Below are 13,984 nucleotides of genomic sequence, written 5' to 3' on the forward strand. Positions count from 1 at the left end.
ACTGGACAACCACCAAGTACCTGCAGAGGGTCAGGCAAGTCCTGAGGAGTCAGCTGAATGGTAAGAACAAGATCCGGGCCATCAACACGTACGCCCTGCCCGTGATCAGGTACCCTGCTGGGGTAATAGGCTGGCCAAAGGAGGAGATAGAAGCCACTGACATAAAGACAAGAAAGCTCCTTACCATGCATGGAGGGTTTCACCCCAAGTCCAGCACCCTGAGGCTGTACGCTAAGCGGAAGGAAGGGGGCCGGGGACTGGTGAGTGTCAGCACCACAGTCCAGGATGAGACAACGAACATCCAAGAATACATTGGGAAGATGGCTCCCAACTGACCGAGTGCTCAGTGAATACCTCAGGCAGCAGAAACCCAAGAAAGAGGAGGGAGACGAGGAACCATCATGGAAGGACAGGCCCCTGCACGGTATGTACCACCGGCAGATAGAGGAGGTGGCTGATATCCAGAAATCCTGGACAAAGCTGGACTGAAAGACAGCACAGAGGCACTAATCATGGCAGCACAAAAACAAGCTCTGAGTACAAGATCCATAGAGGCTGGGGTCTATCACACCAGGCAAGACCCCAGGTGCAGGCTGTGTAAAGATGCCCCAGAGACAATCCAGCACATAACAGCAGGGTGCAAGATGCTAGCAGGCAGGGCATACATGGAACGCCATAACCAAGTGGCCGGCATAGTGTACAGGAACATCTGTGCCGAGTATAACCTGGAAGTCCCGAGGTCAAAATGGGAGATGCCCCCAAGGGTGGTGGAGAATGACCGAGCTAAGATCCTGTAGAACTTCCAGATACAGATGGACAAAATGGTGGTGGCTAACCAACCGGACATAGTGGTGGTAGACAAACAGAGGAAGACGGCCGTAGTGATCGATGTAGCGGTTCCGAATGACAGCAATATCAGGAAGAAGGAACACGAGAAGCTGGAGAAATACCAAGGGCTCAGAGAAGAGCTTGAGAGGATGTGGAGGGTGAAGGTAACGGTGGTCCCCGTGGTAATCGGAGCACTAGGTGCGGTGACTCCCAAGCTAGGCGAGTGGCTCCAGCAGATCCCGGGAATAACATCGGAGATCTCTGTCCAGAAGAGCGCAGTCCTGGGAACAGCTAAGATACTGCGCAGGACCCTCAAGCTCCCAGGCCTCTGGTAGAGGACCCGAGCTTGAAGGATAAACCGCCCGCAGGGGCGTGCTGGGTGTTTTTTTTTTTTTTTTATATATATATGTGTATATATATATATGTGTGTATATATATATATATATATACACACATATATATACACACACACACACACACATATATATATATATATGTGTGTATATATATATATGTGTGTATATATATATATATATATATATGTGTGTGTATATATATATGTGTGTATATATATATATATATATATATATATATATAATATATATATGTGTGTGTGTGTGTGTGTGTGTGTGTGTATGTATGTATATATATATATATATTATATATATTTGCATTTACTGGATATTCATTGTTTTTCCTTCAAATTACACATTTGTTTTCCACTGCAGTTCAATAGTCTGAGTACTTAGCGTTGTGGCCCAGACACGAGGTAGACGAGGAACAGCCCGATCATCATTCTGCTCCTGAGAGCTCCAAAATATGTTTCTTTAAATCAGATTAATTACGACTGCGGGATATGCCATTAGTAGTATTTGTGTTACAATTTTGTAAGAATTACACAATACTCCTGAAAATGAATGAACGATTTAGAAACACCATTCACCGTTATTACCTCAAATATATAGATATGTATGTAACAAGTGCAGATAATGAACTGCTGGGATAAATTTTCATGTTCAGTGCAAGTTTAAAGGAATTCTTCATTTTTATACCAAAGTTTAGCTCCGACGCCTGGTGCCACCATCACATTAGAGCAGGAGTAAAGTGCACATAAATAATAAAGACGTGGAGCTGGAAATCAGAAGAAAGATCTTCTTTACAGAATAAAAAAATTATTAATCAGTTTTATTCATCACTCGAGCACATGGGCATTAATTCGTATAAAAGACAACTTAAATTTGGTGGGAAAGTAAAACTGTTTGTAAAAAAGTAGCTACCTGTGCACAGGTACGTAGTTGTTCATGTTATTCATCTGCAAGTCGTCTGGCAAACATCTTGTCAAGTCTGGGGTACGTATATAATCATAAACAAGTGTACAATACACACTATGAGTCAGAATTCATGATAGAGAAATGCTGCGCCTAAAAAATGATATGGCACGCATTACACAACTAGCTTAATTTTCATGGCAGTGGTACACTAAAGTCACCCTTAGTTGACAGTAAACCTGCCCAAACGTCACCACTGAGCTCTAGATAACCGATTGAGGCAGAATCAAGTCAAAGATTAGCAGGCAGAGCTTTAAGCCTGTAAAGTCTTAGAGTCAAAGCTTGTTCACATTCATTTGTGTCCATCACATCATGTCGATCAAGTCAAACTCTCTACAGGAAGAGCTGGAGACAAAAGGTGAGGCTGAGGAGATGGAAGAAGACAAAGATGAAGGAGTGAGCAGGATGACCCCTGCTGCTTTCTGACACGGGGCGTGAGGTAGTTGTGGTGGTGTTGGAGGCTGGAGACAAGAGGGTCCCCAGCGTCTTCGTCAGGAAGGCATCAAAGGTGCTCAGTCTGGTGAAGGTCATGACTGAGCTTCGTCTCCTCCTGGCAGAGGAGCTTGGAGCTGTTAACACGACCGCCTGGAACCAAGAGCCGCTCTGCTTGCACATCAGCGGGCCGCCAGAATCACCCTGAACAGACGGAAAGGGTCAGTTATTATTATAATCTATAATATTCTACGTACGATGGTTAAAATGCCTTAATCGTAACCATTGAGTATAGGTTGCAATGGAAATATTAAGCCGTCTGCACATAATTCACTGTGAGTTTTTGTTTCTCCAGCACGCTGTGAATGTATCATTAATATTATCAATTGGTGGTTGTAGCTGAGATTCAGAGGTTTCTGTGGATACACACATGCCAATATTTATATAAAGAAACTTGACTGCACAGAGGTTTAAACTGCAGCTAAGCCCCTTTGCTCCCAGTACTGGGGCGCTTGGCCTCAAGACATATTACATTATTTATCGTGTTTCACAATATAGCCAAAAAATATCACAATATTATATTTTCCTCGTATTGCCCTAGTCGGAGCATTTCAGGATTCATTTTGTTTTGAAGGTGCTCTTCAAATCTGACCACTCAGCTTCCATATTGAAATGGGCACCTAATTTATGTATTTTCTAAACTATAGGTCATCGGGACATAAAATCTACATGTACACAGTCATCAGTCAGAGCTGCTAAAAACACTTTAAAATCTTCCAGCTAAAGGTTTAAACCATTTCAAAGAGTTTTATTCAGTTTCTGAACATTTGGAGAAATCAGAGAACTTTGTTTAAAGCTTTGCTTCTGAAAAGCAGCTAAATCCAAGATCCAGAATAAACAACATGTCAGCAGACAGTGTTATAAGAAGAAGAATCCAGTCATTTACCTGCTGCAGTGCAAACACGTCGGTACAGATGCTCTCACTCGATGATGAGTTCCCACAGTTTACCACCGAGGTCTGAAACTGCTGCATAACTTCCTCAGCTAACATCATGAAAGATAAGAAAATCCTGATGTTTGACTAAAGAAACTGTAAGTGCAGTGGTCCACATGTGTAATCTGAGAGATGGACTGGTGCAGAGTCTGGGCAGAACTCTGTCAGCCTTCATGTTGCTGACTCACCTCCTCCTCTTCCAGGACTCCAACCGGCCGCCCAGCACGCCAAGCCCTCGGCGAAGGTTCTCCCGTTGTCCAAGCAGATGGGCTGGATGTAGTCGGTCAGGGTGGGCTGGGCAGATAGACGGAGGATGGCTATGTTGGTCCCGGTCGTGTTGCTCAGAGTGATATTTGTCACGTTCAGCGTCACCTCAAAGGGGTTGGATCCATTTAGCTTCAGACGCCCCAACACGACAGTCCACTCGGACGCTACAGGGGAGCTGTGGGAGGAACGAAGCACACAAACATAAACTTCACTAGCTTCAAACAAGATCTACATCTTTACACTCAACTTCATGGGACCCAAGTTTTACAGATTTGAACTCGTTATGTCAACCTGTAATGGCTGTGTTAAACCTCCCCACCTTTCTTCAAGCATAATTTGCAAACACAAGCTGGGGAGAAGATGAGCCATATAGAAGGGGGCATTCCTGACATCAGTGTCGTCCATGCAGAACTGACATTAAGTCAGCATGAAATACTGACTTAAAGAAATGTAACTGAGGAGTGGGGCTGGAAGTGCAATACAAAGGTGCTTGCTGATTCGTAGCAACTGTGTATAGACTAGTGCTTAATGCATACTTTTGCTCTATTTTGGGCCTAAAATGTAGCCTATGCATGTGGCCCTCATCTATCATTCATACTCATGTATGGTGGGTCTGAGTTGTTTGGTAATGTTGCTGCTGAAATACTAGCTCTTGATGGAGTTTGTTGATTCTCTTCCTGTAGATTTTGAAAGGGCACTGGGAAGAAAAAGTAACCAGAAATGCATAGGAGAAAACAAAGGTAGCAAACGAGCCAATCACAGTCATTCCAGTCTGAGTGAAAGCATAATCATATTTCTATGGAGGTGTACATCAGGTTATGCTGTAAAATATGATATACCTACAGACTACATTTAACACAGAAGTATAAGTGGTTCTTAGAGCAGGACATCATAAAACACTACCTGTATAATACACTATACCTGGCTAATTTTTCAGGAGACAGACACTATCTCTACTTTCAAGATTAGGCTTCAAACTTTCCTTTTTGCTAAAGCATATAGTTAGGGCTGGACCAGGTGATCCTGAATCCTCCCTTAGTTATGCTGCAATAGACGTAGGCTGCCGGGGATTCCCATGATGCATTGAGTTTTTACTTTCCAGTCACCTTTCTCACTCACTATGTATTAACAGACCTCTCTGCATTGAATCATATCTGTTATTAATCTCTGTCTCTCTTCCACAGCATCTTCATCCTGTCTTCCTTCTCTCACCCCAACCGGTCGCAGCAGATGGCCCCGCCCCTCCCTGAGCCTGGTTCTGCCGGAGGTTTCTTCCTGTTAAAAGGGAGTTTTTCCTTCCCACTGTCATCAAAGTGCTGCTCATAGGGGGTCATATGATTGTTGGGTTTTTCTCTGTATGATATATACATATTATATATGTACATTATAAAGCGCCTTGAGGCGACTTTTGTTGTGATTTGGCGCTATATAAATAAAATTGAATTGAATTGAATTAATTTATACCATGGATTACTCCAGTGGTTCCCACACTTTTTGTACTAGGCCCCCGTGTGTTTTACAAGAAAACGATTAAAAAAATACAAGTGAACTGCAATAAATTACAGGTAGTAATAAAATAAACTACTAACTCTTTTACGCTATGTCCACACCTACATGGGTATTTTTGAAAATGCAGCTGTTTCATCCACACTCAAACTGTCATGGCATTTTGAGTTTCTTATGTTTTGGTTTGATTTTGTATTATGGGTTATTCTTTATCTCTGTCTTGTTGTCTATTATTATTGTTATTATTATTTATAGTCTGTGGTTCTTGTGCCCTCGTGTTTAGTATTGCTTTAGTCTTGTGTTTAGTCTGCGTCTTTGTGAACTGTTTCCTGTATTGTTTACATGAGATGAATTACAGAATGGCAGATAGAGACAAAATACTGTTAATCTGACTATCTTTTTTAAGTTTTACACGCTTACATACACACACACGCAGTTACTGTCCCTATATTTAGAAAGGCAGAGGCGTCACGGTGTGATTATTTTACGTGCAGTTGTTTTTTCCTGTGTAATAATGTTCAACGTCTTGATGCATCTCAATCATCCAGGAAAGTAAGTCTCCAAAAGTTGATTCTGTTCATCTGGACGTAGAGTTTTGTGGGAGAAATGTTTCGTCATCATCCAAGTGACTTCTTCAGTCTCAGCTGACTGCAGGTTTCCCCAATTCTTATAAACAGTACATTTGCATCATGACTGAAACCAGCCCACTGAAGGAGCAATGGGCTGGGAGGTCAGTTCCTTAATCATAAGTATGCAAATTCTCTCAAAGACCGCTAAGGCCGGAAGTGCGAGGCTTGTGAAATGGGATGGTCTAGCCTCCGTTGCGCTGCCCAGGTTGCCTAGCAACCATGGTCCTAACAGCTGGAAACGTGTCATACAGCTGTGTTTGACAGAGATGAAGGAGAAAATCTTTTGTTCATTTGTTTGTTTCTACATGAGCTTTGATCATTCTCTGTAAGATTAAGCTCAGCTATTGAACGGCGTGTATTTTACAGTAAAGGCTTTAAAACCAAGTTAGTACAAACGTCACTAATGTCACATAACTTTGCCGACATGTGGCCAACAGGAATGTTTTAATGTTCTTCGTTATTAAACATTTGCACACAAATAAGTGACATAATATTCAGCACTTAGTTTACTAAGTTACTCTTCGGGCGCCCCTCATCCGCCGTTTTTTTTCAGCAAAATTATCCACACCCACCGCCGCGCTATGCATTCTGGGATACGTTGGGCTACGAAGTCTACACTGCCACAGCCTTAAAATTCAGGGAAATGAAGGATGCATTTGAGGGCCGCATTTCGAGCAGCCTTCGAATTGGGACAGCCTTTGTCGCGTCGCTGTGACGTAATCGGCCTTAAAATGAGGCCTTTAAGGCTGCGGACCCTGAATTGGGATACAGCCTATGTGTGTGTACGTGATTGTGCTCCGGGCTACAGGCACATCAGGCCTGTGGATGACTGGCCACGCCCAAGGAGGATGCCACACACCTGCAGCGGATTAGCGTCGGCGGAGGGTATTTGCGGAGAAAGTATTTACGGCTCTCAGTGTTTTGTTTTGCATGGAAACCAGGTCCAAGTGGCTCTTTGGGTGTTGCTGACCCCTGTCCCAGCCCATTGTTCCTTCAGTGGGCTGGCTTCAGCCATTATGCAAATGTACTGTTTATAAGATTTGGGGAAACCTGCAGTCAGCTGAGACTGAAGAAGTCACTTGGATGAGTGACGAAACGTTTCTCCCACAAAACGCTACGTCCAGATGAACAGAATCAACTTTTGGAGAATAATGTTCAACATTGCTATCAATACATTTTTCAAAAAATGCCTCTCTGTGCAAAATGGCTTCAAAACATAAACAGCTGTGGGATACTGTTTGTCCGTGATTTGAACCGGGGGAACAAGTCGTGGCAGGATCAGCCTGATGTTATTTGTATCCCACTGTAACTTTACTGTATAAAGAGCTAACATCTCCAAAATGTCAGGAGTAGTTAGTCGTTACAAGAAGTGTTTGTGAACTAAAAATCAAAAATGTGGGATACTGTTTGTCTGTGATTTGAAGAGCCCAGCACGTGCTCCCGACGAAGGAAAAACAATTCTGCAGGGGAGACCTACCACGGCACTTGTGCAGGTGAAGCCAAAGGAAAAATATGCTTCAGCAGATTTTCTAGTCTTTGGCTTAGAATGAAGTTGGTTTGGAAACATATTCAGCGATACTTCATCTCCTGCTTTGCGTTTGTGTGGGCGCCCCGTCCAAAACCTGTCCATTATGCTAGCAGTGTCCAAGCGTTCTTTTTTTTCCTTTTCATAATGTGCCCCCCTGCAATGGCTCTGTACCCCCCTATCCCCCCCCCCCCTTAGGGAGTGGGCCCCACAGTTTGGGAAGCTCTGGATTAGTCTATGCCAGGTAAAAAGTGTCACATTTAACGTGAAGCTGGATTTAAGTAAAAAGTGTTTAAAGTCTCCTCCGCGAATCGCTACCTTATCGTGGTGGAGGGGTTTGTGTGTCGCAGGGGCTATGTTGTCTGGGGGCTTTTGCCCCCTCGTAGGGTTTCCCAAGCAAAAACTCGGGTGTGGGAGGAGTTCGGAGAGGCCATGGAAAAAGATTTTTGGACTGCCTCAAAGAGATACTGGCAAACTGTCAAGCGACTCAGAAAGGGAAAGCGGTATTCTACCTGCACTGCGTATAGTGCAGGTGGAGTGCTGCTGACTTCGACTGAGAAAATCGTCAGGCGGTGGAAGGAATACTTCAAGGACCTCCTCAATCCCACTGGCACGTCTTCCATGGCGGAAGCAGAGTCTGGGGACAAAGGGGATGACCCGCCAATCTCTGGGGGCGAGGTCACTGAGGCAGTTAACTTCTTGGTGGCAGAGCCCCTGGGGTGGACGAGGTCCGCCCCGAGTTCCTGAAGGCTCTGGATGTTGTAGGGCTGTCTTGGTTGAAACGTCTCAATGTTGCGTGGATATCAGTGGCAGTACCCCTTGACTGGCAGACTGGGGTGGTGGTCTCCATCTTTAAAAAAGGGGAACGGAGGGTGTGTTCCAACTCCAGGGGAATCATACTCCTCATCCTCCCTGGGAAAGTCTATGCCAGGGTGCTGGAGAGAAGAGTTCATCCATTAGTCGAACCTCAGCTACAGGAGGAACAATGCGGTTTTTGTCCTAGTTGTGGAACACTGGACCAGCTCTTTATCCTCTCGGCGCATGGGAGTTTGCCAAACCAGTCTACATGTGTTTTGTGGACTTGGAGAAGGCATTCGACCGTGTCCCTCGGGGTGTCCTGTGGGGAGTGCTCTGGGAGTATGGGGTGTCTGGCCCTTTGCAACGGGTAGGGCTGGGCGATATATCGAGTTTTTTAAAAATATCGATATATTTTCATACGAGATATAAGATGTGACAATATCGTTTATATCGATATAGTCTATGTTACGTTATAATTATACTTGTGGAGCCGCAGGTTTGCCTCTCTTTCGTCCACTTTTGTCTCTACGCAACGTTACTCGGCCTCGCCTCTCCTTCACTGAACACAACTCCGCCTCCCCCATAGCTTCACCTGCAGGCAATAACAAGATGAAAGCGGAAAATCTCCATTAGCGAGTTACCGTGCGTGGGGCTGGACGGCGTCAACGTGTTAGCGAGCTAACCGCGCTAACAAGCTAACCGCACTAACGACATGCAGCCAGGAGGGGCTGCACGGCCTAAAATCCTTTCCTTTTCTCAAAAATCGACAGTGCGCCTTATGTATGAATTCTGGTTGTGCTTACTGACCGCGAACCAATTTTATGTGGTACACAGCGCTCAGCAATCTGTCAAAAAATGTTTTAATATGACTTTGCTAAGCTACGGAGCTGCACCGCTTGATGGATTGTCGGAGGATTATGGCAGAGTCAGGTTCCAGACTCTGGTTAGATCAGAGTCTTCAACCCCAGTGGCAACTCACCTTGAGAAACAGTTGGCATTGCTCAGCACAGAGTCCAAGGCCACCAGAGTCCCACCACACACATGACTTCCATTCTTCTGCAGGCTCGCCATCCACGGCCATGAGCCAGCTGTCGCCATTGAGGTTCCTCCCAAAATGCCAGAATTCTTCGGAGCTTGTCCACAGAATATCGCTAAAGAGAAAAACCAGAGGCACACACAAAGAAATGTTAAAATCTTTAACTATCATTTCAGGTCAGCAAGTTTAGACTTTATGAAAGCACACAAGTTCATCCTAGGATGGTTTTAGAGGTAAAGAAGCTACTTGGGTGTGAGGTGAAACACTTTAAAAAAAACAAAACATTTTTATTTAATGTTAAAAAATAGCATCTATCACTGGAGAAAATGTGATTTTTGCCTGTGTATACTATCAGTTAAAGTTCTTAGAAAAAATAAATCCCAGTAGTTGGAGACTGACGGTGTTGGAGAGTAATGGAATACATGTACCGGCGTTACATATTTAAAATAAAAAATATGAGTAACTGTATTCCGTTACAGTTACCATTTAAAAAGGTGGTACTAAGAATACAGTTACATTGTTGAAATAAATGGATTACACAGCGGTCTTCTCCTGTTTCATATGTTAGGCTATGCCCTCTTTATTTTTGGTAATTCCACACCAGTGGAAACCTAAACAAAACACGCATTAAGAGGCTCTAATGCCTGGGTCTCAATCTCACGGCCCATGTCACCCCTACTTTACCTTTACTTTTAAGTATTATTCAAAAAAAGCTACGAGCCCGACATCAACCCGACGTATTAGCCAGAGGTCCCTTTACTACGGTTCAGAGCCGTGGACCATATTAGCATACTAGTTTTCTACACGAGATCGCTGCAAAAAGTGCAGCCTTACCTAATGTCCACCATGCTGTTACTCTTTTTATATTAAGATTTAAACATCTAGTTGGTGTTGGTGTGGTGAGTAACCTTCAGTAATAGTAATAAATCTCACAGCAATAGTACACTCATGTAGTTGACATGAGTGTACTATTGCTCTCTCTGCTAGGACTAAGCACTTCACTCTGTTTCAGTTTCAGTTGAAACTTCTTACAGAGCAGAAGTGCAACCGTTAGTGAGCCGATGTAGAGACTGCTAGCTACTAGCTTAGCATAAACAGGAGGAAAGAGTTGATTGTGGGCTTTAACAAAGGCTGACATCCCACATCGGAGGGTCAGCAGGACAAAATTCCCAGGCATCTACATCAATGAAGGGCTTTCCTGGACTCTGAAACCCACACACCTGGCCGAGAAGGGGCTCAGCACAGCATGCACTTCCTCAGGAGGTTGAAGTAAGTGAGGAACTCTTCCTCATCCTTGCTGCCTTAGGAGGAATCACTTCCTTAGAAGGCTTTTACCGAAGCACTACTCAGAGCATCCTGATGAGCTGCATCGCACCCTGGTATAGTGGCATGACTGACAATAAGACTGCAACGCAGGGTGATGGCTGAGAGGATCGTCTCAGATGCAAAAACAAGGGCTTCTCCACTGTGAAGGCCCCCTCGCTTCCTTCGTTCATCAGGTTCTTAAATCAAAAAGGCCTCTTTGTGTTTTCTGGTTTTTATTTATTACATTGTCTGTGAAAAATTTAATTTCAATCCAGTGTCTTATAATATGACTGTTATATGACAAAGGAAACTTGTAAACTGAAGTAAACACAACTCGGTATCAGCTGGTTGGAATCAAATAAAATAGTGATCAGTACATTTCTGATTTTAGGTGTGGTGGTTGTTGTAGGATTTGTGGGTTTTGTATTGGTATCCGTGGTGGTAGCTACAAAGGTGATGGTTTTAGGGTTGGTGCTTAACATACGTTTGCTGGTGGTGGTTGGAGGGGTGGTGGTAGTAGGGGTGCTGGTTGGCACTGGTGGCAGTCCTGTGCAGGAGACACTGAGGTCGCTGTTGGTCCCAGTGGACGTGAACGTCATGAAGCCCGGCTGGTTGGAGGAGATCTTGCTGTTGATCCAGGTCTGGTACTGGGATACTCTGGCGTAGACTCCTGGACGATTAGGCAAGGCGCAACCTTCCCCAAAACTGACGACTCCCGCCTGAATCCAGCGACCGTTCTGCTTGATCACCATTGGACCTCCTGAATCCCCCTTTGAGAGCAGAAACATTTACTGTTAGCTGAGGAGAAGAAACTGTAGAAGGTGAAAATGTGCCAAACACAGGTAACAACAATCACCTGACAGGAGTCCTTTCCTCCTGCACGTAACCCGGCACAGATCATGTTGTCAGTGATTGATCCCACTCCATTGTTACATTTACACTGCCTGTTTCCCACAACAGGAACCTCCACCTCCATCAGGTTTTGTGGAGAAGGAAGGGGCACTGAAGGGACCCCCCAAAAAAGTCAGGTCAAAGAAACGTGATTGATTAAATGCACTCAAAGGATGGCTGTACCAAACTTAAAAACAAAGTGCAGTCATGTGTGCAAACAAAGACAGTGAGACATGTTTATCTGCTGTGGGTTCTCCTGTGCTGTTCCACTGGCTGACAGTTGGTGGCAGTAAAACACAAAGAAATGTGAAAAAGTGTCACAGTCCCAGGGTTCTTTACCGTAAAGGTTTATTATTAAAGTTTTTGCTGTTTACTGTATTTCTGTTTGTTAATATTATTTGTTTAGTTTGGAGTGTTTCTCTTTGTGTGTTGTGTGTATGTCTGATTCATTGTTAGCTACATCCTGGTGTATTTTGGTAATGGTTTTTCTCTTGAGACGGAAGTTTTACTTCCTTTGAATCGTTTTCTTGATTACTTTTAGCTGTTCTCCCAGTTGTTTCCTCCCCCCTGTTTTCTTGTGTGTATTTGTAGCCTCAGATCTCCTTTTTGTTGCATCATCACTCATGGTTGTGTGTTTCCTTGTTCCATATATCACTATCATAATGTGTATGATAATGATATATATAACTTTTGCATTTGTTAAATTTTAATTCTCTGTGTTTCTTTCTTTTTTAATGCGTCTCCACAGACCTTGACCTTACATAAGAATTTTATTGCTCAATTTATTTCTAAAATGGTACATTATACTCATCATTACTTAAAAAACGATCTGGTGTCTTTAGGACCCACCTCCACTTCTTATACTGCCCCAGCCGGTGACCCAGCTGTTAACACCGCTGTAGAAGATGCTGTTTGAAGCTGCCAGGCAGACGGGAGAAATGTAGCTGCTGAAATTCACCGGTGAGGAGAGCCTCAGGAGGCAGATGTCGTTGTCGTTGGTACCAGAGTTGTAGTTTGGATGGTTGATGATCTGTGTTACTGTCCGAGACTCTGCATTGGGATTAGATCCCTGTAGACTCTGAAGGCCCAGTTTCACAGTCAGACCGCTTGCAGTAATGCTGAGATCATCAGGAGCGACACGAACAGTTCACAGTTGTTACAATTGTTATAGACGAGAAAACATATATAAAGTTTGACTTCCCACCCTGTTAAATATTTATCCTGTTACCCCCCCCGAGCCCCCTGATTAGCACCTTTCACAGCGTCTTTAAATCTTGTTTAGAGTGCAGCTTCAGCCTCATTACTCACCTTCTAAAGCAGTGAGCAGCAGTCAGCACCCACTGACTGTTAATGAGGGATCCTCCACAGAAGTGGGACCCAGATGTTTGCAGACTGACCTGCCAGGGCCAGCTGCCAACAGGGGCCACCTGTCCTCCTACAATCCTGGTGTTCAGCTTTGGCTGACCACAAACTGAAGACAGACATTAAAACACAGAGTGAGCATTACTGTAGGAGCTGTAAACTCTCAGCACTACAAACTGCTGAGTGAGGACACAGTGATCCTGGGAGTCTACAGTTCACTCACAAACTAATATTCATATGAAACTAAAGATTTATTACACAAAGAAACTTTAAATCTTACGCAATCACAGCTTGAATTTCAGTCAAGCTGCATTTTTCAAAAAAAAAAAAGTGTCAAAGGACTGAACTATTTTGCTCGTAGCATAGTAATATTAAATGCAAGGCACTCTATGCATAACATGGGAATTGGGGCCTGAACCCCCCAAAAGGCTTACTCATAGTGTTCCCGTGTACAGCATTCAGGTTTTTCTGATGCTTCAGAAAATTTGAGAACAGTTATCAAATCAGATTTATGCAATGGAGGATTGTTTTTAATTAATAAATTTGAAGTAAGTAACCAAAGGTGGTAATATTCATCTACATTACAAGAACATCCAAACTGCACAGCTCATATATGAGGAAACTGTCCTACAAACTCAGTGGTTGAAAGTCCGTTGACCCGCTCTTTAGAGCTGACTGACATTTTTACAGACATTTTTGTGTGTCTCCTTCAGTCGTCTGTGCCTCCATCCTTCCAGTCCACCGCCACCGTGCCCCTCCCTAACAAAAACAACATAACCTGCTGATCACTCTGCTCTTTAATCCTGATGGCAGGAATGGAAATCGGAAAAGTTTTTCCATCATACCCTTTTAACAGACGATGCAAATCATTAAGGAAGCAGCTTCTGTTTGTGCTGTAGGACTCACCCAGAGATAATAAATCACAGATATACCACACATCTGCTCTGTGAATGAAGCCAATGCATTTGCATCCTTCATTTTACTGCGCTGGCAGTGGGACCGACACTGTGGGGAGTGTCAACAATAAGCCTGCTGCTTGCTCAGGAATAAACTGGTCAAACTGCATCAGGTTGCTCTGAATGA

At 43.9% G+C, this 13,984-nt stretch overlaps 1 protein-coding gene across 4 annotated transcripts in view; it reads right to left on the minus strand.

Annotated features, from left to right (window-relative positions):
- Window positions 1-1,983: 1,983 nt before the first annotated feature.
- Window positions 1,984-13,984, minus strand: part of LOC120739801 (transmembrane protease serine 9-like) — a 32,907-nt gene continuing 20,906 nt past the window's right edge. For 2 of the 4 annotated variants that reach the window (XM_040041712.1, XM_040041703.1), the window contains exons 3-10: window positions 12,848-13,010; window positions 12,389-12,657; window positions 11,505-11,650; window positions 11,133-11,418; window positions 9,287-9,458; window positions 3,771-4,024; window positions 3,535-3,632; window positions 1,984-2,792 (exon numbers count right to left, since the gene is read on the minus strand). In XM_040041712.1, coding sequence (XP_039897646.1) covers window positions 2,490-2,792; window positions 3,535-3,632; window positions 3,771-4,024; window positions 9,287-9,458; window positions 11,133-11,418; window positions 11,505-11,650; window positions 12,389-12,657; window positions 12,848-13,010 — 1,691 coding nt within the window. In that variant the 3' untranslated portion in view covers window positions 1,984-2,489. The remainder of the gene's footprint in view (window positions 2,793-3,534; window positions 3,633-3,770; window positions 4,025-9,286; window positions 9,459-11,132; window positions 11,419-11,504; window positions 11,651-12,388; window positions 12,658-12,847; window positions 13,011-13,984) is intronic. The other 2 variants (XM_040041718.1, XM_040041696.1) reach the window with 2 other exon arrangements.

Source organism: Simochromis diagramma, unplaced genomic scaffold (assembly GCF_900408965.1).
Source record: "Simochromis diagramma unplaced genomic scaffold, fSimDia1.1 OVJJ01000321.1, whole genome shotgun sequence".
NCBI classification, from domain to species: Eukaryota; Metazoa; Chordata; class Actinopteri; order Cichliformes; family Cichlidae; genus Simochromis; species Simochromis diagramma.